Below are 27,182 nucleotides of genomic sequence, written 5' to 3'. Positions count from 1 at the left end.
CTCTCTCTCCAAGATAGCTAAAAACATAGCTGCCTGCACTTCCAAAGTGTATTCAGAGGTTAGTCCTTCTTCTAATGTCACTAGAATACCAATAGAGTGGAGAAAGTGCTTGAAGCATTATCCTGAAATGACTCCAACTTTGTGAGGCATTTCAGTGCCTACCTGATACCCCTTACATACCTAGTGACTACTGACTTCAGGGCCCAGACCATTTACAGATACATTTTTTTAAATAACCACCAAACAAACAATTTTCAGGTGTCACAGTGAAATATCCTAAATTATACCCCTATTTTATACTTTCACCAATAAAAGAAAAATCATGTCAAGTACCAAACACAGCATGAGAACTTCTTGATTTCTTGCCTCAAACTCCAAAATCTATGGCTGTTGGGAAAATGTTCAGAAAGCTGATCCTGCTTTAGGGTGGATCTGCTTGTGGATGTCCTGAGGTCCCTTCCTGCTCTGCTTCCTGTGATCTCAGCATGTAGAAGGATGGCAGCACAGCTGTCCCAGTTGCTTTTCACAGGTTTTGTGAAATACACAATTTAGACACATCATGTTTGCGTTTGGTGAAGAACCTTAGCCACGCAAGCACCCTACACACCCTGTAATAACAGCAACAAGATGCAAACCTGCGCACTCAAAAACTGCACATTTCTCAGCAATCTGCCTGCTTTTTTAAATAGTGAATATACAAATGTGTTTCTTGCTCTCATCAGATTTTACAGCCTGAGAATCTGCATAATATACAAAGCAATTAAACTTTGTAAAGCCAAAAGGGATATTTCCATATTTATATCCTCCACTTTCTCTATGGAGAAATCACCATGCATATTTCTTCACAGAGTTATAAAAGGAAGTCTATAGTTCATTAGTAAAGTAGAAAATGAAGCTGTTTTGTAGAAGCAAAAATGAAAAATAAAACCTCAAACTGAAAAAAAAAAAAACCTCACAAAATATAATAGCTGCCTGGAATGAGAAATGGAAAACCATACAGAAACCTGACAGCTGTAGGAACTGCAGGAGAAGAATGAAGTCAAATTGAGGGGAGTGGACACAAAAGGCAGAACCACCCTGACAGACTGAGGAGGCAGCTCCTTAGCAGCAGGCACCTTCTCAGAAGTGACAAGTCCAACCAGAGAGTCAGCAGGAGCAAGAGCATGGAGCAGCACAAGTGTAAAAACAGGGACAAAGAGCCAGAAACAAAGGCCAGTTAGTGCTGGGAGATGAAGAACAACAAAATAGAGCAATAAATGACAACAAACTTCCAAATGGATACTCATGGTAGTGATTTTTAATATTTTCTTATTTTAAAGGTGAAAATCACAGACATACTGTTTACATCTTCATCATCTAAAAAAAGCCCCAAACTTGTGAAATGTGGGTATATATCCAGCCATATGTTGTGTCCATCATTATAAAGGGTTTAGGTTTTGGACTTGCTTTTAACAGTTTTTGGAGCAACAGACACCTCTTGGTAAGGAAAAAGAAGACACTGTGAAGTTGGTAATGTGCAAATACTTTTAATGTTTGCTGAAAACCTGTTGGGCTCTTACAAAAACTGCTACTATCAATTTAAACATTCACCACTAATCATTAAACAATATTTGTTTGTCTGTTATTTAATAGAATATTTAACCAAATTACCTGTGTACCTTACCTTTGCAACAGGAAACTGCCTATCAAAAAAAGCACAAAATACCTTCTTTTTCTATATGTTTGTTACATACCTCAGAAAAACTATAATGTTTTATCTTCAAGCCACACAGTAGGAACTGCTTAGGGAACAGTAAATTAACACTTTGAATAGCAGCTGGGAACTTGATATACATAGTATTTCAATTGCCCCGTAAAGACAGCTTTCAAAAATAACTAATTGCAACATCCCTGCTCAGGAAAGTACTCATAATTAAACCTGCTTTGTTCTACCTTAGGCAATTCATTCATGACATGCCTGAGGAACTTGTCTGGGGAAAGCACAGGTTTGCCTACCCTGCTGGCTGTAGTTTGTTAATAACAACTTCTGCTCTTTTCCTACTTGCAGATTTATCACCTATAAGCACTGGAAAACCACAGTTCACTTCTTCAATCTAAGAATTTTATGGGCATAAAATAATTCATTTCAAAGGAAAGCCTAATCATTTCTGGTGTCACCACAATCCAACATAACAACAAAACTTCTTCAATAAGGCAGGAGCTCATGGCTGCAGGAATTCAAAAAGAAAGGTAATTTAAGCAAATGAAATCAGTTTCAAACAGGTTCTTATGGTTCTGGTGATTTGAAAAGGAAGCTGTGATGCTGAATTCAAGGCATATATTTCAGATGGGTGTTCTGTAATACTTCTCTCCATTAAGCACATACCATGCACATACTGGCATTCTGTCAAGAAATCTCAAAGACTCCACATGAGCAATTCAGAAGGTGCTATTTGCCCCAAGCCTGTGCTGGTCACTTGTATGCTGTGTGCAATGCATTTTATAAAAAGCACCTCAAGTTTTATACTAGTGTTGAGAAAGAAATCTGCTTTTATATTCATTGTCCTGGGCCATCAAGAGAGGACAAATCTAATAGCACTACAGGCAATATGGCTGGTCATCAAAAAAAATTCCTTAGTTAGATCCAGGGCTTCCAACTGGTAAAATATGGCATATTTTTTCTTTCATTTCTTGTCCTATCTTTTTAGATTGTATGATTTGGCATGGACCTGCCTCTTCCTACTGACATGCTGGGTAATTGGTTCAATGGAAGACTGATGAAATTTCCCTGTGAAACAGTACTACACCATTAACAGTAACAAAAAGTACATTTTAATTTAAATAAAAGCTTACTCTTTCACAAAATAGAAGGGGTTTTTTATCTGTTGTAGTGCAAACCATTTGTGTCAATCTATTGTATTTCTCTTCACGCAGTTAAAAAACATTATTTTTACTATTTAATTTTTTTCCCATTTGTAACTGCTCTGTTTTCAGAGATAAAGCTCAACATTTTCAAGAGATCTTGAGAATAATTAAAAGGAAAGAATTCCTTTTTAAGATGAAGAAGTGGTTAACTTTAATCTGATATTAATCTCTAAGATTTCAGATTTGAACAATGTACACTGGCTTTTTTAAAATCAATTTTACATCACTTGAAAAGGCACAAGAATCTAGTGATGGAAATCATCAATCATTTATAAGAAAAAATTATTTCCCCATCATATTGTTTTATTTAAACTTATCTCCCCATCTCAAATACGATAAGAAGTGAAATCCACATATAAGAAAGATACAGAATGGCTTTTTGTGAGGAACTCATAGAAAGTTTTTAGTACAAAAACAAGGAATTCTTAGTACAGAAATGAGATGACTGAGGGGAATCTGAAAGAATTGCAAATAAAGTCTGAGCAGCATAGAGAATGCAAGTGGTTTCCTCCATTATAAGACTTCAGACAGCAAATGAGCAAAGGCAGCTTCAAAATGCACAGAACAAGATGCTGCTTCAAACACTACATATTTGAACTGAGTTCCTTGCTAAAGGAAGTTGCAGATGTAAAAAGACTAAGAAAACCAATTCCAGAGTGTGAAAACTCAAAGTGATCCAAGAAGGACAAAGAGGCAGGAAGCCCCCAGACTCTAAGTTAGAGGGGCCAAGGTAACCATTGCTGGGGTTTGTGATGAAGATGTTTGCTGTGCTTTTCTATTCTTGTTCTTCAAAAGCGTATTGGTCACTGCTGGGGGTGTAAAACATGCCTAGAAATGGACTGAAACTGGAACAGCCACTCCCTGACAGCCTCACGTGAGCACTCCCACTCCAAAAGAAGGAATGCTTCGTTCCTGGCTCATTTCAGTCCCTCTGGGAGCACAGGAGTGATGTCTTGCACAGACAGGGGTAGGATTTTCATCTGCAATGCCACCAAATGAGGCTCCCAAATAAACACAGCAGACTGCTCACCTGTGCCACAGACACAAAACACGTGCCTTCACACTCAGAAAGGACCCCGAATGGTAACAATTAAAATCAGATGTCACTGTGCAAGTGCAAATATACCCCTACCATATTTCTTTGAACATTTGTCCATGGATTCAAGAAGGATTTCTCTGAGAAGAATAACTTGAGTTTTCTAAAGCACTGCATAAATCATCTTATTTTAATTACCTTGTTCTTCCTAATACCACCAGTACGTGACAATGTATTGGCTGTTTCTATAGAAACCAGAAGTGCAAGCAGCTCCACCAGTTTCTACAGCCTTTTTTCATATTTATATGCTATCCAGAGACAAATTCATTAGGGTCTCCTAAATACATGCTACTTAAAATGACTGCATCTCATCTGAAAGAAATTGCAATAGAATGTTTCCACGGAAACAAATGCAGTGCATTTGCCCCTATTAATTTTTTTAACTGTGCTTTAACAGCTTGGGCTTCTTTCTTTATAAACTCAAGTATGGAGAAATAGCTTACCAACATAAAAAGCATCTCTTCAATTTTTTTCTTTTTAAGCATAAAGTTGTAGATGATAGTTGCAATTTTGTAACTAAGTAATGTTCAGAGTAATAAACAAAGATGGGGGGAGGGGGAAAAACCTGTTGTTACTCTGCCTTGAACTCTGCTGTTAATAAAATTTTTACAGTTCATTTCAAGACATTTTAAAAGCTTCAAATAGGAGCTTCCATCATTTTTTGTTAGTTAATTTGTTCTATATCTTATAAGATCTCAATTTTTTACATGGGACATTCTGTATATATCTTCAAATCTATATTTTCCTTAAATTTGCCTTGACTTTACACTAATCTTTTTTCAAACTTTCCATGACAAAATTTTGTTAATTATTAATTCCAAATATTTTAACCTTTCTATTTCTTTGTACACTTTCAATTTCTATTAAGTTGTTGCTATTTTTCCTGCATAATATCCCATTGCTTTTTTTAATTGATTGTGCTAGCACGAGAATTTCTGCAACAAACATTTTCCAAAAATAAAATAACATATTTTTGCTCCATTTAGTGTCATGCCTGAAGCACTTCATTAAATTCCTCCAAGCCAGTTTCCTTTTTTGAGACATCCCTTTTAGCCAGTTTTCTCATTATACATTACCTAGGTTAATTCCTGCCTTCCCCAGCTTCTCCCATTGCTCTATCCAAGTCCAACATCATAAAGTGACATCAAGCAAACTTCACACAATCAACCTTCCCTTAAATATATTATATTTTTAAATACATTATATTTTAAATGTCTTTTCTTTCTATATCTGTAACTAATCTTTTCTTCAAAGTCTGTTCTGTGGCTGTCCAGTTGTATTTTACTAGGTCTCCTCTACCTGATGCCCTTCCTCTCTTTCCCTCCTTGTTTAACATAATCAGTGGATTTGCATTTATGGAGGTCTAAGAGCTTCAGATAATGCTTTAGGATCAGAGCCACAGCCCTGTCACCTTCCACTTATTCCCTCTCCAGATTATATGTGGTGCTTCATCAGGACTTGCTGTTCTGGCAGTGATCACAAATAGCCCTTGCCAAAGCTCCAACAAACCTCACCAGCTCGTGACACTGGACACGTGAGCATCAAGAGACAAGAGATCAAAGAGAGACTATATCCAACAGCTGGGTAAATTATTCCTCTAATTTTAATAAAGTCCAAAAAAATGTTGTTAGTGATCTCCACTTACCCAGCCCCCACATTTCTGTACGGACACAGTAAGGAACCAGTTCCTGAATGCTTACAAAACATTGAGTTGCATTAAAGCAGAATATAAATAAAAATAAAATATGCAAATCTCAAAAATAATTAAATGGATACATTTAGAAACTTTAATGAGTACATTCAGATGTAAGCTTTGACTGCTGTACGTCCTTTCAGCAGAGCTAACAGCACCCCTGCTCTACACCAGGCAACCCTTGCTGACACATGTAAATACATCATTCAATGCAGTTTGACCATTCACCATATCATGAACTTCAGCTCCTTTAAAAGTATTACCAGTTTTAGATAGCTACAGTAAAAGTCCTCCTCTGATAGTACATCTGTGTAAGCTTAGAAACCCAAATTAAAAAGCAAAAAAACAAAACCCATCTGTAGTCATATTTACTTTAATGAACACAATAAGGTCCTTATTTCTGGGTTAAAGGATAAAAGTCTCAACCTTTTCTTCTCTTTGGTATTTCAAGGAATACTAAAACTTCAGGTAGAATAAGGGGTTGGAATAGATACTGTATCCTCTCTGAAAAGCTAATGTAGATCAGCCAAAATGAAGGGTGACTGTGCTGGCTTGTGCTGAACATCTTGCAAAATTCTTCCACGGCTCAGAGAAAGGAAATACTTCTAAAATACATAACTACTTTAAGGTCTTGGGGTTATTGCACATTTCTTTTTGCAGGGTTTTATGGGGTTTATCTAGGTTCAGCTCAAAGGTCCAAAGATCCCATGGGGGCTTTTCAATATGATGCTCCCTCCTTGGTTGACATTGCAGATTGTTTTATTTTTTAAAACACAGCACCTCACTTCCAGGTTTTCTGGTCTTTTCATAAAACCTCTATAAACATTCTCCAAATTTTTCATAAGTTTAATCAATCTATTATACAATAATATAAAATCTCCAGAATAATCTCTTTACCAGAGAGACAAAACTGGGTTTAACACAAACAGAAAGCAATACCACTATAATAAATCTCCACAGGCTATTCAGCTGCCTCTTCTATTTTTTTTTTCAGGCTTTGATTACTTGTGTCTCTAATTTTGAGATCCCTGTATACTTTACATTTCATTGAGAGGTTAACAAGCTGTCCCATCCATTCATTTCTCTGAAGTATATTGTTTAGCTCTATCTTAAAGATTTAAACTCCCTTATTGCTCTTTCATTCTTTGTCTTGCTTAATACCCAATGCTACATTTGAAATTATTTTGCCTATTTGCTCAACAGAACAGGGATAGCAATAAGTATCTTTCAACATACCCCTTTCTTTTTCTTTTTTTTAATATCTGCCTCTCTAATTAATGGCCTACTGCACATTTCTGTCACAGTTTAAACCCAGCCAGCAACTAAGGACCATGCAGCCATTCACCCACTTCCCCTGTACTACGAGTGAACTGTCAAAACGAATTGAAGAGATTGTTTTATACACGTCACCAATGTTTGCATTGTGTAAAGCAGGGATGCTATTAGCTCCCCTAAAATTTTTCAGTGTTTTAGTAGCTGAGAGGATGCCTCAAACCAACTTGATACATTTTCTCTGGGACTTGCAAATCCAATTTTTGTACCACATTCAAATCATGAATAAATATGAGTAATTCATGCTCACAAATTCATGGTCCTGGTCAGAAGTACTAATTTTTAAAAATACCAATATGAGCTACTCTATGTCATTTTCCATCAGCAGAAAGCATCAATGTGGCACACTGCCACAAAGCAGTTCATTTAAACCACTGCATGTATGTGTAATTGGACAACACTTTTGAAATTTCTTATTCTCTCTGTTATGTTTAATGTTTTGCTCTGAATTTCCAGGAAAAAATCCCCTTATTTCCTGATAAAATTATCATTTTGCCTCACAGTTAATTTTAAGTTGTGCAAGAGGATAGCTTGTTAAAACACAGGAGTACATCCTAAAGAATGACCCCTGAAATTGAATTACCAGCACATGCTGAAATTGAGTTTTCAGCATGCAATGAATAACAAGATTCATTTGTTCATTTGTGCCTGATTTAGGGTGTTTTCTCTATTGACAAAATATGCTGCAAAGCCTGAAAAGGCTATCAGGAGTATGATGATAGGAACAAAAAGAATCATTAGTTCACCCACACATCATTCCAAACCGAATGACAGATTAACACACTTGAAAGAACAGGCAAAACAGGAAAATCTTGTAATTAATTAGGATGAAAGAACTTGAAAGATAGAAAGGTTATTTGTGTCAAAATCGAAACAAAAGTGGCATGAGGTCTCAGACATCTATTTCAGTTAAGAGAAAATGGCACTTATTAGAACAGGACAAATTTCAAAATATTGGCTAGGACACTCTTCAGTTTTAACTATGGCAATAACTGTGTAAGATGGAAAAGATATGTGAATAAGGACAGAAATATAAACTGAAAGCAGGAATACCTGAAGAATCCATTGAAAACCCCCAAAACTAGGAAGTGGCAGACATGACATACTGATGACACTGATAATTCATGCCTAACCAACATTTCCTTCTACACCTGAGAGTTTGAAATGTAACTACAATATTTTGCAGTAATGATGCACAGGTGAGACTAACCTCCACCTCAGATGTTTGTCTGCTCCTCCTTACTGCCTCATGTAAACTGGGTGCTATCCCTCTCTGTTTGCCTTGTCCCTGTTGCAGCTACACTGTTCATTGGTGAAGGACATGCTTCTTCTCTCCTGCCAGTTTTCACAAACAGTTTCACTGAGAACACTTTCCAGTCCACAGAGATGCACATATTTCTGTAGGAGGCACCTTCTGTGGAACATCAGGCTGAGGTGGCTGGCACTATTTGGCAATCACAGCCTGGGATGCTGGTGGTGCTTTGATGGCTCTGTCCCGGTTAAGCATCACATGCTCCTCTTCACAAGGAACTGCTTTCTGAATCTACCTTAATGCAGGTCTGATCTTTAATCAGGTTTGCCAGAAATATCAACTGACAGTTCAGCTGTGGTTAAACTGAGGCACCATCAGAATTTAAAACCTAAAAGGAAGGAGCTGCTTTAAGAGACAAACACATTTATTGTCATCATTGCTTGGAATACAGTACTGTTTGATACCTTGTCAGAGTTTCAGTAGTGCTTTCCCTTGGTACCAGACAATTCACAAGGGGAGGAAAAGGCCCAAGAACAGCATTTTTCAAGCCATTTGTCTTGATGACACTATAACACTGTTCAAAGATAAAACTACTGCAGATTGGCAGAGATAGTGACAACAGAAGAGTAGCAGACTCAGGAGACAACTCAAAACTAATCTATCTATCCCAAGCACTAACATCTGTTCTCTAGCCCCTTAGCTCTACTTGAGTTAATGCCAATTTTGCAGTCTTCAGATCTTGTCATCAAAATCACTGGTATCAGAATTGCTGAAAAAAAAATGTTTTACTCAAGCATAAGTCTTGGATTGTAAATATCCATTGTAAATGAATCTTCTATTTCCTTGAAACGGAAGTGCCTTCTCCATTGTCAATATTTGAGATTGTGTCCTACCACCTGTGAAAAATTTGTAACATATTCCTCCACAACCATACACAACATTGTGCAACATGTGCCTTCAGGCATTTGTTACTGTAGAACAGAATCAGTTATCATTTTCATTTGAAAAGACTGGGCACTCTAGACACACACAAGCTGAAGGTGTTGCCAGTTTTGGCATGACCATGCTCATCAATCACAATTGATTTCAAATCTAGAGAAAAATCATCTTCACAGATTCTCATAGATGGTTGCTCAAGGATAGGCACAGGTGCAAAATTCATCATAAAGAAATGACACGGGGTGAAAGAATGTCTCTGGCTTTATACATAGCCAGACTACCACTTGGCTTTTGTATAACTACAGTATCATTTCCAGAAAAGATTATTGGACCAAATCAGAAAATCTCTGAAAGAATGTTTTGTCACCTACACCTGCCATCTTCTCCTTGACTACAATCAAAGACCTCAAATTTGACATAACAATCAACAATATTTAAGCCTTAAAAAGATGACACCCATTTAGCTCCTGAAGCACCTTTAAAGGCAGTTCAGCATACCATGACAATGGGTTCTCTATGTTAAAAAGGTCATTGAAGGATTCAATTACAGACTGCACTTCCTCCCCACAATTAAGTTCTACTGTTATGAGAATGTCAAGAAAGAAAAACTGTATTTGCTATGTCATTTCTACGCTGTGAAAACACTGATCCTTCTCTTCAGGAGTAAAGACTTCTATTAGTCCTTCTTCTTCAGTTTCCTGCCAGGAGGAACAGTGAAAATGGAAAATCTAATTTCCTTTTTTAAAAAGTTACGTAGGTATTTTTTAACAAATGCATTTATATTTTTGCAATTTAAAATTAGAAAGCTTCCTTCACAGACCTATGCTTCGAGAACCTCTTCACATCCCTATGAAGGAAAACTATCCATCATACAAGTATGATGGATGCAATGAATCCCATCCACTTTTACAAAGGTTTTCATACTACACTGTAACTCTGAAACTCACAGTAATTTTATTTTCAGAGTAGCCTCAGATGTGGCAGTCACAATATGTATTTACTAATGTTTTTCTTTCAAGAACTTATTCATCTGGTAGAGATCCTACATAATTAAATGCTTTCCTCAAAAATCAGTGACAAATGCAACTGCAGCACAGGAACTTGATTGTTAATTGCACAAGAATACTCTGTTTCCTCAACAGAGCAACTCTCACAATTATTTCAGAGCTCTCCTGTTGAGCCCTCATACCTGAAATGCATCTCCTTTTACCTCATATCTATTATTCTTAGTACATCACAGACAGGGACAAGGTGTGGCTATGCTATCTCATCTTTTTCAGGTCCCTTCTGCCATCCTCAAGAGCAAACAGATGGCAAACTATGATGAGTAGGATCTACCCACAGAGAAATTCAAAGGAAAACAAAGAACTAATCACTTTTCAGTCCCTGCTTCTCTTTGAGCTGTTCTGTGCATGAGGATATTGTTTACCTTCCACTTCCACTGGCAGAGTAAAGCTCTGGTCTTACCTGAGCTCTCAATGGCAGCTGGGAGCACATCACTCTTTGTGGTTCATGACAAAGTAAAAGCAGAGGCATTTCACACGTCTGTGGCCCTTCAAGAATGTAAACATTGCTCCAGGCTTCTGTACAAAAGGTACAGGCATAAGGTACACATCCTGACCCACATGTAAGAGCTTGAGGAGCAAATTAGCTGTACTGTTTCTTTGCTTTTCACAATCCTCAAATGAGCTATTGGCTTTGTTTTTTTTCAACTAGATGTAACTTACATCTACAGAAAGAAAAAATATTATTTTTCTGTACAGTTCCTCATAGCACTTAAAACACATAACAGAGGTTCATATCAATGAATAGGAACACAGCGAAAAAGCAAAAGACCTCACAAGAACATTTTAATGAAAGACCAGTAAGTACATCTAGCACCTTGATAACACACAGCACACACAACCTAGGGAACATTTGGAAAGAGAAAGGGAAAAAAGATTTGCTTTACCTTAGAAGTCCTTAAATCCCATGCTTTAACTTCTGGGCTGAATCCTCCACAAAGAAAAACATTTGACTCTGTGGGGTGGAACTTCAGTGCACTGATCCTAAATTCTGTTTTGCTGCTAAATATCTGCTTCCCTAAAATCAAGTGACAAGTGGACATTAAAATTTGAGCAGAAAATGAAATATGTTATTCATTTCAACTTAGTTTCAAAAATATCAAGGTTGCTAAAAGTGAACGTGCTTATAATTAAATAATCAAATATCTGGAGCTAGTCTAATTTAATGAAAATAAAAAACAACTCACTAATTTCTATCCACTTGAAACTGCTTGTGCTCATGGGCCTCTGCACCACTGACTGCTTGCCGCTGAAAGGAGACAACAAGTGGCTCCCACACAGAGAAAAGGAGCTCCAGTGAGGCCACAGTTCAGACAACACACAGGAAGAAATCTCCAAATCTAATGGTTGAATGTTTCCCTACTGAGAAGCCAGTCTTTTTTTTTTAAAGTGAGACAAAAATAACTTGAATAAAACATTGTCTGTACAGAAATACTACATCCCAATCTATATTACAAATCTTGAGTTGTTTACTTAACTTTCAGCAAAGGTAGGAGTGAAACTTCATCTTGAAAGTAGGTAATAATTTGCAAACCACCATATGAAGGCAATAGCTGTTCCCATGGATACACTGTTGCCAACATTTAATTGTACACACTAATCTCCACAGGATCCTGTGGTTAGTATCAATTGGATTGCCTGCACTTTGGAACACAACAGAATTCAGCTAGGTTAATTTATAGGACTTTTCCACACTTCGCTGCTTCCTTTCATCCTAACAAATTCATTACATTACTGTACATTCACTGAAATAAAATTTTTGGAACAGCAGTATGAACCAAGATAAATATATCTGCTCACTTTCACAATAACAACTGTGATTTATATTCTACATATCCCATGTAAGGATCTACATTAAATCAAGTTACTGCTGTGAGCAACAGTGAAGGAGGTACTGCAGAACTAAAACAAAAAAATCCTTTAAAATACTGTGAGAAAAGCTTCTTAAAATATTCTTTAATTTGCATTTTATGCAAGTGAGGATTATCTTAAAACAAGCTTTTTTAAACAACTGAAAATACTTTCAGCTAAAAACATTACTGACAGATGTAAACACTTGCAGTTAGGTGTACAGTACGGAAAATCATTCACACAGATTTTTTTATGCTCATTTCATTCTCTGGGGCTGATTTATTTGATTTTATCATCACTTCCATTTTCCTCATCTGCTGAACTCAACTTACACAGTCAATAGGATAAGACTTGTAAAATTACTTATTTATTCAGTTTAAAGAAGAGAAAGGTTTTACTTTATCACACATGCTTATCAAGGGAAAAGACAGGGAAAAAGATTACAGAGAGCCTAAATGAGGGGTGAGTGTTGTTCTACGTGAATTCTGGTATTTGTAGGGGATTTTTGTCCTTTTTTTAAATGACTTGCCACCCTTCAAATTGCCAGTGCAAATCTAAAGGGCCTCTCTGTCACTACTAAGTGAAACACTTAATTTTGTCCATGAGTTCCTTCCCCAAAAGGACAAAAAAGTCATCAGGGCAGCAGAGATTTTCTCCACAAGTCATATCTGTGACCATCCCTTGCCATGGGAGCTTTCAGAACCCCAACAGCTACAGGGGAAAAAACCAAAAAGCTCCACAGGGAAGGAAGAAAGTATTAAACTCATCAGTTATAGGAGCAACAAGATATTACTCTCATGTACACCACTACCAGGTATCATTTCGGGGGGCTTTAAAAAAGCCACATACACAGGCATCTTACCCCCAGCACTTGGGAAAATACTGAATTACCCCATGGAGGCTCACTACTCAATTTAATAGCACTTTACTCCCAAAGGAATTTTCTTCTTACTAGTTCCATGCTTAATAAAAACTCTGGGAGTATATTCAACAAGTTTTCAATGGGACTGCAGCCAGAAATTAGCAAAAGTGCAGCCTACCTGTACTAATCCTGTCACACAGCTTTATAAAGGACACAGCAAGAGATCACTGTTCTCCACAAAGTGTTGTCCAAATGGCATTCGACATATCCATAACTGATTCAGTAGAAGTGTTCATTTTGGCAACTACTGGCTTTGCTATATGTTTACCTCCACAAGACTTCTCAAAATTGTTTTTTCTATAATAAATACTTGTGTTCTTTAGCCTATGACATGAGAAAGTCAGGTAAAACACAGGCAAAAACGATGTGCATTTAGTTCAAGATGCATTTCATCTACTAACTACAAGATCTGTTACCTTTCCCACAGAAAGATTGATTTAACATAATTTGTTATTAATTAGTCAATTTTTCCATCTCATTCCCAACTGCTTCCAAGTAATTTAATAATTTGCCTGATATTTTCTTCAGAAACTAAAATGCTCTACATTCCGTACTCTGTCTCTCCCTATTTGATAGAGAAGTGGGCACTGAATTTGCCCTTTTCTTGTCTTCTAGAGGCTGCAATTTATCCAAAGCTCTCAGTGACAGTCACTAACATAATTAAACCATAATAATCTCAGTGTTATGAACTCTACATTACAATGTAATAACAAATAAAATTAATGCAAACAACTGGAGCATCTTATTCACCTCTATATTCTTTAACCTCATTCTTTTTCTTAATTTAAGCTGCCAACTTATGATTTGATGCAGGTATTAACAATTTTTTTTACTTAAGTCAGAAACAATCACAATAAACTAATACTAAAAGCTCAGGCTCTCCAATTAACACTTTGCAAGACAACCTTCCCTCTCTCGTTGCCTCCCCAAAGTGAAATTCAATCAAACATCTCTTTTTGGGAATTGAGCAAGCAGTGTTCTGGAGAGTTTGGTGTTTGTAGATGCACACACGAATTCCATTCCAAAAAAATCTTTTTTTTCAGTTACCCATCTTTTTCTCTACAATTATTCACTTTACTAAATTAAATATTCACCTTTGGGGGGAGAGTCTTACTTTATATATTGAAAAAGATTATAGCCTTTGAGAAGAAAACCCCCTTATCCATAACAGGTATAACTCAGCATGCTTGCATATACCTTTATTTTGTATATATTTATTGCATTTTAGTTCCTAAAGGCAGCATAACCAACTCATAGACTAGAAAATTAGGCCTTTTGAAAATGTCTTTGGCTAATTGAGGGAAAATGCATACCACATATCATTTTCCTTTATAAGGGGTTGTTATTCCAAAGCAGAAATCAAATGTTTCTCTAATCCTTAATTTTCACAATTTCAGTAACAATATCTACTATATCTTTTGCAGCATGTTTTATGTTCTTTAAAGGCTTTAATTAAATTCTCCAAGCATTAAAGGCTTGCCAGTAACATAATAATAACATGCACAATATGGAAAAAAAAAATTAAAATATATTGAATATATGTTTCTGCTTCTTTATGCATCAGCCTACTGTGAAACTGCCCAGCCATGAAATCAGATGTTTTAAAGGCTATTTAACATTCTGAATTTTTCACAGAACATCAGCACAGTTGCTCAGAACAGGATGTTTCTGTAACTGTGCTTAGTGGCCCTTAGGTTCACACACCTACCTGCATAACCCTAAAACATTTACTTCCTTACTCTAATCTGTGATCTGTCTTTCTGCCAAGAAAGGTGAAGCCTGAGACTTACAAGGACACAAGAGCAACCTTGCTTAGCAAAATGGATTTCCCTCTCTGTTTAGAAAAAGACATAAAGCAACATATACAAAAATATTTCATTACAGTCACAGTCCCTCTCATGCACAATAGTGAGAAAACAGATTGATTAGACATCATTTGTTCTTAAGAAGTCAATGCTGTCTGTTATTGCTCCATTCTTGGTGTGCTTACAATTGGCCTTATTATTTTCTCAAGAACCAAAGTTATATTGATTACATGTTTTTTCCTAATTTTTGTCCCTACATGTTCACAAGTCCACAGCAAGTGCAGATGTTTGAAATATTAAATAATTTTCTCTTTTAACTTTTGAAACATCCCCATAATACTTTTCAGCAAGGCTTTACAGCAGTGAGCATAAAAAGTAAAATGCTGTTACCTCCTAGCTGGAGAGTGCTATGTTCAACTTATTTCATAAAACTGCTGAATCTTGGGGGAAACCTTTGACCTCACATCTAAGGTGCCTGCATACACTCAAAAGAAAAAAATAAACAAGCAAACAAAAACAGTATCAACCAACTGGGCTTTTTTTTCTGAGGTGCCATATAAAAGCTTTCTGCATATTAAAACATATTCTCTAAATACTACAGGGAGAGAAAAGGAGGAACAGAGGAATGCCACAGCTTTCCTGGGGTGATGTTTAGGTAAGAGAACTAGAACTCCTATGTGAACAAATATGAGTACATTAAAAATAGTAATGCTATATCTATAGGACTATCAAATTAGAACAGAAAAAAATACATAAAAAAGAAAATTTTCTGGGTAGGTACAAAATGTTCCATTAAGAAACTCTCTCTCATTATAACTCTGAGGAAATTATATTTGAAAGCAAGATTAGTCCATGAACTAAAATACAACTGCAGCATTTGGCAACTTAGGAAATGTGCCAGAATTTCTTGGAACATTCCCTCTGTCATAATATTAAAGAAATGAAAAGTATCTACAATATGCAAATAGTAAAAAACCCAGCCAATGTTCTGCCTGTGCTATTATACCAATTCATTTGTGACTAATGAAAAATCTACTGATTAATAAAACATGCATTCCAAAAATAAAACAGTTATAAATAAATTCTAAAAATACAATTACCCTTCCAAAGTTGGTAGAGCACCTCCATTGCATCTGGACATAACAGAAGTTAAATGTCAAATTTATTTGACCTAGAATGTTTTAAAAGCATTTTTTTCAGTGCTCTCAGAATATAGCACTATTTAATACTCTGTAAATAACGTGTCTGAACTACCAGTAACAGAAAACGACTGTGTGTTATAAGAGAAAAAACCAGGGAGTCTCAGAGTGCTGCATTATTATCATATCTGTGAAAATGTTCAAAAGGCTTTATTTTTATAAAGAAATAGTATATTTAAAATAGGACAATAAAAAATATATTAGCCAGTAACAGGCAGTAGATCTGCAGGTTTTGGATCTACCAATATTTATGACTCTCCATAGTGCAGTACTGAACTTGCCTGATGCAAACTGCAACTGATCACAGAACCACTCGTGAATGACTCATGCATAACCTTGAGTTCTTTAAAAATTAATGCATATTTTGGGTCCAACCCATACTGAATGTGTACAACAGCTTTTAAGAACACCATATTTGTGGAGAGTCTTAGCTTCACATCCTGGTGTTAAGGCACTGGATGGCCCTTGGAGATAATAAATGATGATCAACAAAAATTGCATTCAAAAAAGACTTGCACAGCAAGATCTATTATCTCTTATCCAGACCACAGTAAGAGAACTCCTTGTACCTCATTAACATGAATTCTTCTCTTGTCCTGTTCTTCATCACAGTATCCTGTAGGTTGGACCTCCAGGCATCATCTAGTCTGAATCCCTACTCAAATTATGTCCAGCTGCAGCAGATTACTTAGCGGTCTGTCCACTGAAGTTCTGGGAATCTCCAAGTACAGACTCCACAGCTTCTCTGGACAGCCTGGTTTAGTATTTGATCACCCTTGAGCTGAGCCAACAAGTTCCTGTGTTCCTGCATTGTTCCTTTGCCTCTCATCCTTTCACTGCACGTCTCTGAGAAGAGCCTGGTATCATTTTCTCTACAAGCTAGGTAAATACTTCCTGCACTGGCCTGGAATGATGTTGACCTTCTCCGCTGCTGAGAACACTGCTGATTCACATCCAGCACCAGAACCTCCAGGTTTCTTTTCATTCTAACCAGTTCAACATCAGTCTGTTCTGTTGCACAGGATTACTCCACTCCAGATGCATGTCCTTGTTGAACTTCCTGAGATTCCTATCAGCTCATTTTTTATGCTTGCAGTATCTTAGGTCTTTTTATATGTAAGAACTTTCATTTCATACACGTGACAAGGGCAAGGGGTTTGATGGTATGAAACTGCAGCATGAGATTTCATGGATGTGCCTTCTAGCCTTATACCAGGATTTCTCTGCCAACAGCAAAAATTCTGTTTCATGATTAATGAGTTTTCAGTGTTTGCTTCTATTCTGATGTTGTTCAGATCATAAAGGTAGAAAAAAAAAGACTCCAGAAGATGCAATATATTAGCACATGGGATACCCAATCTAGGAAAGAAAATTTCCTGAAGAATTTATTCTAGTGCTGTTTGTTAAAAAATTGCTGACACATTCCTTTGAGAATTATCATAACTAACCTTCATCAGACCCAGAACAATTAGCTAGACTACAATTTCAATTTAGTAGGGCAGAAACTATGTTCTCAACAGAAAACCAACAGAAAATGACAAAAAATCCCCTACAATGCAGCAGCTCAATACCATGCATGTACTAAGCCGTATTTGCAACCTTTTTTAAACTTTTTAAGTCATTCCTTATAGACCATTAGGTTTCTTTTAGTGAAGGACATGTAGCAATTTTATAACACAGATGTAATATATAAAACATATACTGAAAACAAAGACAAGAAAGATTAGATTTTAGGAAACTACTGGAAAATGTTGACCCAGAACAAAATATACAAAAGCATAGAGCCTGAAAGAGAGCATTATTATTTATAAAATCCCACTGGCATGCATTTACTACATTTAAACACACTGGTAGTTAGTTCACACTAGCAATGGAAAGTAATTAGGACTGAAGTCCAAAAAAGTATATGAAAGTCCAATGTGAAGGAACAGTTCTAACATCTATCTGAAGTTAATCAAAGAAGAAATCATCTCAGCACTGATGAAGAGTGAGGAGGAATGAATGATTCAGTGAACTAATGTAAATCAAAATCTTATTGATGCCTTAGTGTTTTTCAAATGGAAATGAGGCTTTTTATATCAAATTGATTTGGATTCCAGAGGCAATTGCTTGCCCTGTCTCTCTGAACAGAACTGACTGAAATGTATGAAAAGAAGAGTAACTTTACAACAGGGAAGGAGCTCAGAAACTGGCTTGCATACATAGGAAATCAGACTAAAATTCTGATCAGTATTATGCTTTTCCAAATGCGGTGTGAAAGGTCCAATCACAACTGCAGTTCAGAGGAACTACAAGGAATTCTGTGTTCTTTAAATAAGACAGTAATGAATACCTGATATTTCCAAGTATATAAGCATTCATTTCACACATACAATTTATTTAAGTAGCTAGAAATACTATAACTCAGTAAGTCAGCAAGTCAGTAAGGAAAGAACCATTTACAAATTTATCTGCTTTGACACTTACTAAATATATTTCGCTCTTGTTGTCATTTCCTAGAGAAGTATAAATGAATCACTACAATCAACTTAATCCAGACTTCTGTCCCATTAATGGTTAGTTAAGCTGAAGAGATGTTGGAAATTAAAGCATATTATTTAAATTATGTATCTTTGGAATTTTCCCTACGATTTTACGAGATTTTTCCCAGATTAGGGAAAAGCGACTCAGACACACAAAATCTATTCAGCTGCTATAAATCCCATTATGAAGATAGCCATTCCATTTAGAATTTTTAAGCATTACCAACAAAAGTAAATCTACTTGGATTAGTAAGATTCAGTTATTTGTGGGACTAAAAAGGTTGCTGTAGAAGTCTGACAAATTAAATACTTGGTATATTAACCTCCTGTACTGTTACACCAAGTATATAAAGCTCCTTTCCTCATTTAAAAAGCTGAATATCTCAAAACATCAGTATTCTGTAACATATTTACATTCCTACACTGCAACAGCTCCCTTCCAGCCATCATTGTATTCAAATACTTCTGGTACAACTATTGTTGAGAAAAATAAATTCTTGGAGCATGAAAAAGAACCCTTTTCTCATGTGAACAATATTTTAAAATTTTCTTGGCTGCTTTCTCAGTTCCTCTGAATGGGATTTCTGCTTTCCAGATATTCACATACAATGTAGTTCTTGCTTTTATGCAAGAGAAAATCCTCCTAGACAAAAACCTCTTGTAATTTTTGTAAGGATTTTTATTGTAGTCTTACAAAAAATATTGCACCTTTGCAGGAGTTAAACACTTAAAAATCAACTAAGTGGGAAATGTAAAATTGTATCTCTTCCCTTGACAATGTCCCATTTTGGATCTAATCCATATATTACACACAGAGATGTCCTATTATGCAGAATCCCAGTGAATGCTGCTGATGCTGGAAACATAGATTAAGGAGAGAAGGAATATAGCTGACAGAAGCACTTTAGGCTGTGAAGGAGACATGAGGAGACACAGCATCCAGGAAATTAGTTGTTAAGGTTACAACAATCAAATCCCAAATCAAATTCAAAAATGCATCAAAGGAACACAAGTTCAGTCTCAAGGTTGCATGCCAGAATTTAAGTTTCTATACTCCTAATTAAGGTCCTATTGAGAAAAAAGAAAAAATCACCTAATTAACTTCAAGCACAAACTTCAACCCAACAGAGAATGAGATACAAGCTTATGTTTAAACTAAATATATGTATAAATGTTACTGAGGTCAGTCTTAAGAGGCTGCTCAAGCACTTTAATGAATTATGGTGACAGAGCATAAAAAACCACATTTCATTTCATTCATCTGTAGTATCTGACAACATAAATTACATGTGATTGTCAACTGCAAGATATTTCAGTTTTCTCAAACTTCTCCAACTACTCTTAATTGCCAAAACACATTTTTTAAGTAAGGTCACATTTCAAGAATTCTAAATTTCACCTATGGATTTGTCTATATTTTAGAAGAAAGAGTAAAGCTAGCAAGATCCCAAGTTATCTGTACACAATAAAGAAACAGCTATAATGCATTCTTCATGGCCTTTACCTGTTTCTACATCTGTTAAATGCAGCATGGAATCAAAGCCCCCACTGAGGATCCTTCTTCCACAGGATGACCACCGGGCAGCTCGAACAGCACAGGAGTGACAGGAGAAGGTTTTTAAACAGCAGCCTGTATCTACAGCATCCCAAACCTTAAAAAGAAGGATAAGGACGCCTTTACAAAGAATCACTTTTTTTTTTTCAATAATAATTTGGTACAGCAAATTATTGTAGTTAAGAAAGCTTTGCATTCTGAAGTTGTATGAAGTTGGTAACTTGATACAACTTGTTACTTATTTCCAAGTAATATATTTGAGAAAATACAACTATGACTTCAGTTACCAAGTACAGTTGACAAAAAATTAAAAGCATATGCTTTTCATGGTTCTATTTTTGCCACAGTTTTAAGATAAAACTGGAAGTTTAGCAACAACTGACCCATATAAAAACCCAGTATGATCAGATCTGTGACAGAAGGCTAAACATCAAAACTATTTTCTTGTAAATGTTCCTCTTCAGTAAAAACTGGATTATAAACTGTATTATTACTCCTATGGTTGTACAATATAATACCTATGGAGCTTAAAACATGAAAAGGGAGGAAAAAAGCAAGACTTTGGATAATGTATTTTTATCTTCAATTATATTTTCTTCTTACTAGACAAAAAGGACTTGCTGACAGTATCATTACATAATGCATACTCAGAAGACAACATTCCATTAAAGAAAATTATTTTATCAAAAGATTTTCTATCACGAAGCACAGTTCTGCAATGCAAAGCAACCAATTATCATTAATTACTTGACTAGCCAGTAAAGACTGAAACCATGAGGGCCATACCCTTAGTATTCCACCCTAATCACAAGTTTAAAAAATCAGGGAAATTTTATGACAGTGCTTTTGAAAGTAAGTTTCTCTCTTTTAATGAGTTTTAATGATTCAAGTTTCACAGTATCAAAAAAGGGTTAATTATGTCTTGGAGGGCTTTTGGTATGAGGAAGCTAATGAATGAATCAGGATGAAAGGAAAAACAGGTGGTACATGCTTCCAATATTTTCTGTCATGTTTCAAGATTAAGTACAAAAACTCAATTTTCACAAGAAAGGTAAAGTAAAGCAAGTCTGACAGCACTTTTGAGTTTATGCTTCATTTTAAAAAAAGCTACATAATTGGAAATAGCACATCCTTAAAGCTGCACATTTCCCTCCATTATATGAATTGGAACAAGTGATCCACTCTTGTGGATGAGATCACTGATGACACCCAGGGGACAATTCACCAGGTAACACATTTCTCTCCACTGTTTTACTTTCCATCAGCTCTTTTTTGCCCAGGTAATGGTGGTGTTGCAATGTTTTCTGAAATTAGAGTTGCATGGGCAAGGCAGTTTTGACTGAGGAAATTCACTTAGTTTAGCGCCCATTAATGTAAACTTTTAATTACAGAACCAGGTTTTGAGGAAAACAGACTGTGGCAGTGGTCACAGGGGTTTTCAGGATGAGGGAAGAGATGTAGATCTTACTCCATATTTCAGAAGGCTTGATTTATTATTTTATGATATATACATATACTATAACTATACTAAAAAAAAAGAAGGGAGAGGTTTCCAGAAGCTTGCTTAGCTAAGAATAGGAAAGAAAGAATGATAACAAAAGCCGCTCTCCCGGACTCTGTCCGAGAGAGCTCCATCCTGGATTGGCCATTAACTATAAACATCCAAGATGGCCCAATCCAGACGGACCTGTTGCATTCCACGGCAGCAGATAACCTATTGTTTACGTCTGGTTCTGAGGCCACAGCTTCTCAGAACGAAAAATCCTAAAGGAAAGGCTTTTCACAAAGAGATGTCTGCGACAACAGACCAAGAGTTAAACAAGAACTTAAGGGAGCATCTTGCCCTGTCAGATCCCACTTCAGTCCAGTGCTTCTCCCCCTGCTCCTACCCAGCTCCATCAGTTTTCCCTGGGCATCATGGTGAAATGCTCAGCCAAGCAGTGAATGCTCAGCTGTAACAGAAGTGTCTGCCTCGGGTTACAAGCACCAGGCTGTGCCTCCAAGGGATAGAGATGTTAACCATGTTATATGCACAAATGGAGAATCTTCTCTATTTCATTACAAAGGAAAAGGCTTCAGATCCTATCAGAGGATCGCTGCAAAGCCACCATCATGTCTGCATTTCCTTAGGGAGCCACTTATGCGCTTCCCCATTCCTGTGTATTTCCACTGTTTAACCTGTGGTAAGTGAAAACAGTGCAGCTTATGGGAAAGAGAGTTCCACTGTACTCTGTCCAAAGCTGGAGAGGAATTCTGCTCAGCTGCTGGTGCCTGCTCCATACAGGCAGCCACCACCAGTGAAAAAAGGAGAGGTTGAAAAAGGATGAGTCCCCTGCATTTGAGTTTGCACCTCTCTGCCCAAGACTCAGATGTCAGATATCAGAGCAGCAGATTCTCCAGGGTGATGGGAATTTCAGGGTTCCAATTTCAACTGAGAGAGTCAAGTGTGTCAAAAATAACTGTGTGGAAATAAAGGCCTTTCTAGTCTTTCTTTCCTCACTTCTTCCAAATTCTAGGAACTAGGGCCCTTAAAGCTTCCTATTTCAAGTGACTGATGTTGTGAATCTTGCCTCCTTTGGCAAAAAAGGAACATGAATTACAACCTCTTTACCAGAAGAGGATCCCAAACATATTCTTCTGAGTGGCATCTATACATGAACCTGAAAAAAGGATTTGTTTCCAAAACCAGTCTAACGCTGAAGATAAAAGCCATAACACTGTAATCTAAGAAGTCATGGTTTCAAGAATTTCAAAATATTTTTTAAATAAATTGTCTTAGAACTATTTAAAAATTTCATTTAAAATACTAAAAGATGCTAAACTTTAACGTGGTAATAAATACCTTTACAAGTAGCATTTGTAGAATAAACTCTGATATTTACATGAAAAAGATCATATTTAGTACAGAATTACTTGGGCATGGGAAACAGTTCACTGAAAAATACAGAGACTGAGATATATATAAATCTTCATTCACAGGCATTGGAACACATGTATCAAGTATTCTAAGACTAGAAATTATTATACATCTGCCAAAGCAAGACACATTTATATGAAATTATTTTTACCAAGAGATCAACTGCTTTAAGTGTTGTAGCTTGACTTCAAAACTCAGCTCTCACAGAAACTCAGTATTATTTCTAGATGAAATACTAAATTCTCATTAAACCTGACATTGCTCTTTTATCTTGTGATGACCATTGTGATTTTAATTGCTGAGGTAAAAAGTTAAAAGCACACATTTCATCCTGCTACTCTGAAAATACTAATTTTCTGCCACACTCTCAAGCAATAATGTTATACATTATAAAAAAACAATCAATCCATCCTTTCCCTTTATAAGAATCACAAAAACAATGAAATATGCAACTGTTATTAGAAAAATAACACATATTATCATATTGCCTCCTCTAAATCTAAAATTATTAACTAATTAATTGTACAGAACTTGAAAGAAATAAACAGCCAATACTCATTTCTGGCATAAAGGTATCATGAAAACTTTAATTTTATTTTTTCCAATTTTATTTAAATTTATTTTAAATTACCAAATTGGTTCATCTTTCACTACTATTTCTTACTCTTCTGGGCTTCACTATTTATAATACTGCATTTCCATTTCTTTTCCATAAATTGTTTTCATTTGATTTCCTCTCCCATTATATAAATTATGGTGATTACATAGTTTTCTCCTAGGATTATTGTATGGGGCCAAAATGGCAGGTACAAACAGCAAAGTGACAAAATTATACTAGTGATTTCTTTACAAAAGCAATTTTCCTTTTACTTTCTCTGAGGCACATTGTAATTCAATTGCTCTTTCACATTCTCCATAGTATTTGGAAATAAAGGCTTCAGAAGTTGTTTGCTTTCCTGTATAGCCTAGAAATGCTAGGAAAATACTGTAACATGTATTTGAAGCAACATAACCAGACCTCCTTGCCCTTGAGATTGGAAGTGCACAAAGCACATAAGCAACTACACAATGTAAGAGATGAAATTTATTATAGATACGTTTCCAGATCCTATTTTCTGCTTTCAGGAAAACAGCCTTGGAAAATAAAGCAGTTTGGTTGAAGATAAAAAGTCTTGGTAAGTCACAGCAGGAAGCAGGAGAGGGTAAGCACTTGATACTCAAGTAAACAGCAGTCACAGAATAATGCTCTGGGGTCTGCTGCACAATCAACCAGCTCATAAGGCACAAGAGAAAAGCTTTCATCTTACTGATCATACAAACTAGGGATTCATTCCCAGAAAAAAACTACACAGCAACATAAGCAGAGGAACCAAAATAATATGAGAACTCATCAAGCAGACCAAGAGTGATAAATTAGGAATTGAGCACATCTCTTTCATTGCCATGCTATGATTATCCATGATGCACTTGCTTCCAACTTAGATTGCAGAAAAGAAAACACAGCAGCCTGACTTTTAGAAAGAGAAAGGTGCATCTATTCAAGCAGGCAGTCAGTAATTGCACAGTGAACCTGAGAACAATGATTCAATTGTGATAAATTAGAGGTTGGAAGCAAGTGAGGAATTAAGTTGTATGCATTTTGAATTTGCATGCATAGAGGAACTACAGCAGAGCCAGTCAAGAATACTAAATAATAAATCAATTTCTGGAGCATGTGTACTACCAGAATTAAAAAGTTTTGTAATGGATGGATCCATGTTAATTCCAATATAACATCCATTCTAAAAGAATTCTTCCTCCCTCAATTTAGCCAAGTTGTGTTACCAACTTCCTCTGTCAATGGCTCCTAGTGAACCACAGCAAGAAAAAATTTCATACTTGTCAATTGCTATAAATATAAATGTGGCATTTAAGAAACAGCCCTGTTCAAGGATGATGTGGGATAGTACTGAGTTACAGGATGCATGAAGAAATTACCATGCTTTGACTAGAATAGACTCTGTTCCATTCCACAGCGCACTCAGGCTGCTCCATAGACTTCTGAATCTAAGAAGACATGAGCCTCTCCTGTCCTTTTTTTGGAACAGCACTGCTCCCTGACATGTCTCAGGGAGACAAAACTGATTCATTTTTTTACTTTGTTTTTTAACTGAATTCAGAACTGAAAGATATGCCATATCTGCTAACATGCAATTTCTAACAAATGAAGTAGAGAAGGAAGCCCCAAACTATCTACATAAAGCGTCTTTTCCAGTTTTCAAAGCAGGCTCTGATCTCTGATCTGTACTTTAAAAGGTTCTTTGAAAATCAATGGGCCAGAGGGCAGAAACAGTCTCATGGAAAAATTATAAAAAGGTATCTCCTGCTGTTACTACTTCAGACTCCCCAGTTGGATGAGGTGCAGCTTTGGGCAGGACTGCAAGAGCTAAAAGTGCCCCTTGGTTATCTCTAACACACAGCAATAAGATAAGGGGCTAGATAAGGAGGTAGGTACATTCTTTTGTTCATAGAACTGAGACAAGAGAGTGCCAGGAAGGGAAGCAATAAAGAGCCAAACATTAGAATTGCTAGGTGTGCCTAAGCCTCTCAAGCCATTGGGTGACTTACAAAAATGTTTGATCTTGCATGCAATATATATAAATTCCTAAAGTAACTACAGGAATATTTAGAATATTTTATGCTTATTTCAATTCATGTCTTCTTAAAATATTGAGCTAAATAATACTGTTGTAATGCAAAGCAAAATTTGTTGAAAGAACTATGGAAGACTTGAACTCTTGAACTCTTTTGTTTAAACCCACAGTTAAACAGTGTGAAAACGAAATTAAGCTCAAAAAACCCCTGTGAGCTAAGGTCACTTTGTGTATAACCTTCAAGTGCTAATAAACTTATTTTCAAACAGTTATGAAGGATGTAAATAGATGTTCAGATTGTTATATGGACTATGAGTGATGACATTTTGAACACACCAGCTTAATTTTTAAACCAACTGTCCCAAAAAAGAGATTTTCTGCAGGATTCTGTATAGCTACATAAAGCTAACACATTTTCAGATGTGTTGAACACTTGTTTCAGGAATGTTTAAAGCGTTCTAGGGAACATATTTTAAATGACATCCCTCTTCCTAATCTAGACATGGTGTAAGAAGTATATATCAATGCTGTCATTTGAACATTTACAGATTTCCACTAGTTTTCTTCTTGCAGCAGTTGTAACTCAAAATGCAATTATCTTACTAATCTGAAGGGAAGAAAAAACTTTATTATTGTTTTAATATCTGAATAAGAGAATAAGAATTTGGATTTGGATAGCTTATTACTAGACAATCCTTACTACTGTAGAAACAAGGAGAATGGAAAGTAGAAAAATATAATAAATTCAATTAGCTGAGACAGCCAGCATAAGGTCTAAATTTGTTATTTTTCCCTTAAAAAATTTAATATTAAATGTCGCAAGTGTATTAATCAAATCTAGGTAATGAGGTATAAAATCTTCTCTTTTACAAAAAAGAAAAAATGAAAACAAAAACAAACAAAACCAAACAAACAAACAAAAACCCCAGAAACAAAATCAAACTAAACCCAAAAATAACCCAGCATATTAGACATAAGATAGTTCTAATTTTGTAGGGGGCTTTATTCAGGCAGAAGCATTTTAAGTTATAATACTTGTGGCATACTAGTTGGCACTACTACTAGAAACTACTCAGTGATGTGAAAACTGATTTGCACACATGTCAAAAAGCTTTAATCCTAGAAAATCCAGTAGAGGTTAAGTAAAAGCACTACATGAGCTTAATGCCGACCAAGCCAATGAAACACATTTCCAATTATTTGGTGTTTTATTTTAATCTTCCCTCCCACAGAAACTCAGCAGCCCTTTCCCCAAGGAAGGCTCCATAATTGTTAGTTGTGAAGCTTTGTTTGGGTGGCTTACCCATTAATAGGAAAATAAAAACCCAATCAAAAGTGCACTTCGAGCTGCCAGCATCCTATAAAATGATTTTAAGAAAACACTAATGGAAGAAGATAAAACATTGACATTTTCAGTTGGCAAAGGAGGGGCAAGACAAAGAAAATAAAATTCTGTAAAAAGGAAACAAAAACTCCACACCACTGTAGCAAGATTAGC

The 27,182-nt window shown here is 36.0% G+C and overlaps 1 protein-coding gene across 1 annotated transcript in view; it reads right to left on the bottom strand.

Annotated features, from left to right (window-relative positions):
- WDR25 (WD repeat domain 25) overlaps nt 1–27,182 on the bottom strand; it is a 59,453-nt gene that overhangs the window by 5,573 nt on the left and 26,698 nt on the right. The window contains exons 3-4 of the mRNA XM_030950520.1: nt 20,084–20,231; nt 11,168–11,298 (exon numbers count right to left, since the gene is read on the bottom strand). Coding sequence (XP_030806380.1) covers nt 11,168–11,298; nt 20,084–20,231 — 279 coding nt within the window. The remainder of the gene's footprint in view (nt 1–11,167; nt 11,299–20,083; nt 20,232–27,182) is intronic.

Source organism: Camarhynchus parvulus, chromosome 5 (genome assembly GCF_901933205.1).
Source record: "Camarhynchus parvulus chromosome 5, STF_HiC, whole genome shotgun sequence".
Classification (NCBI taxonomy): domain Eukaryota; kingdom Metazoa; phylum Chordata; class Aves; order Passeriformes; family Thraupidae; genus Camarhynchus; species Camarhynchus parvulus.
This window is presented reverse-complemented; position numbering and strand designations above follow the sequence as displayed.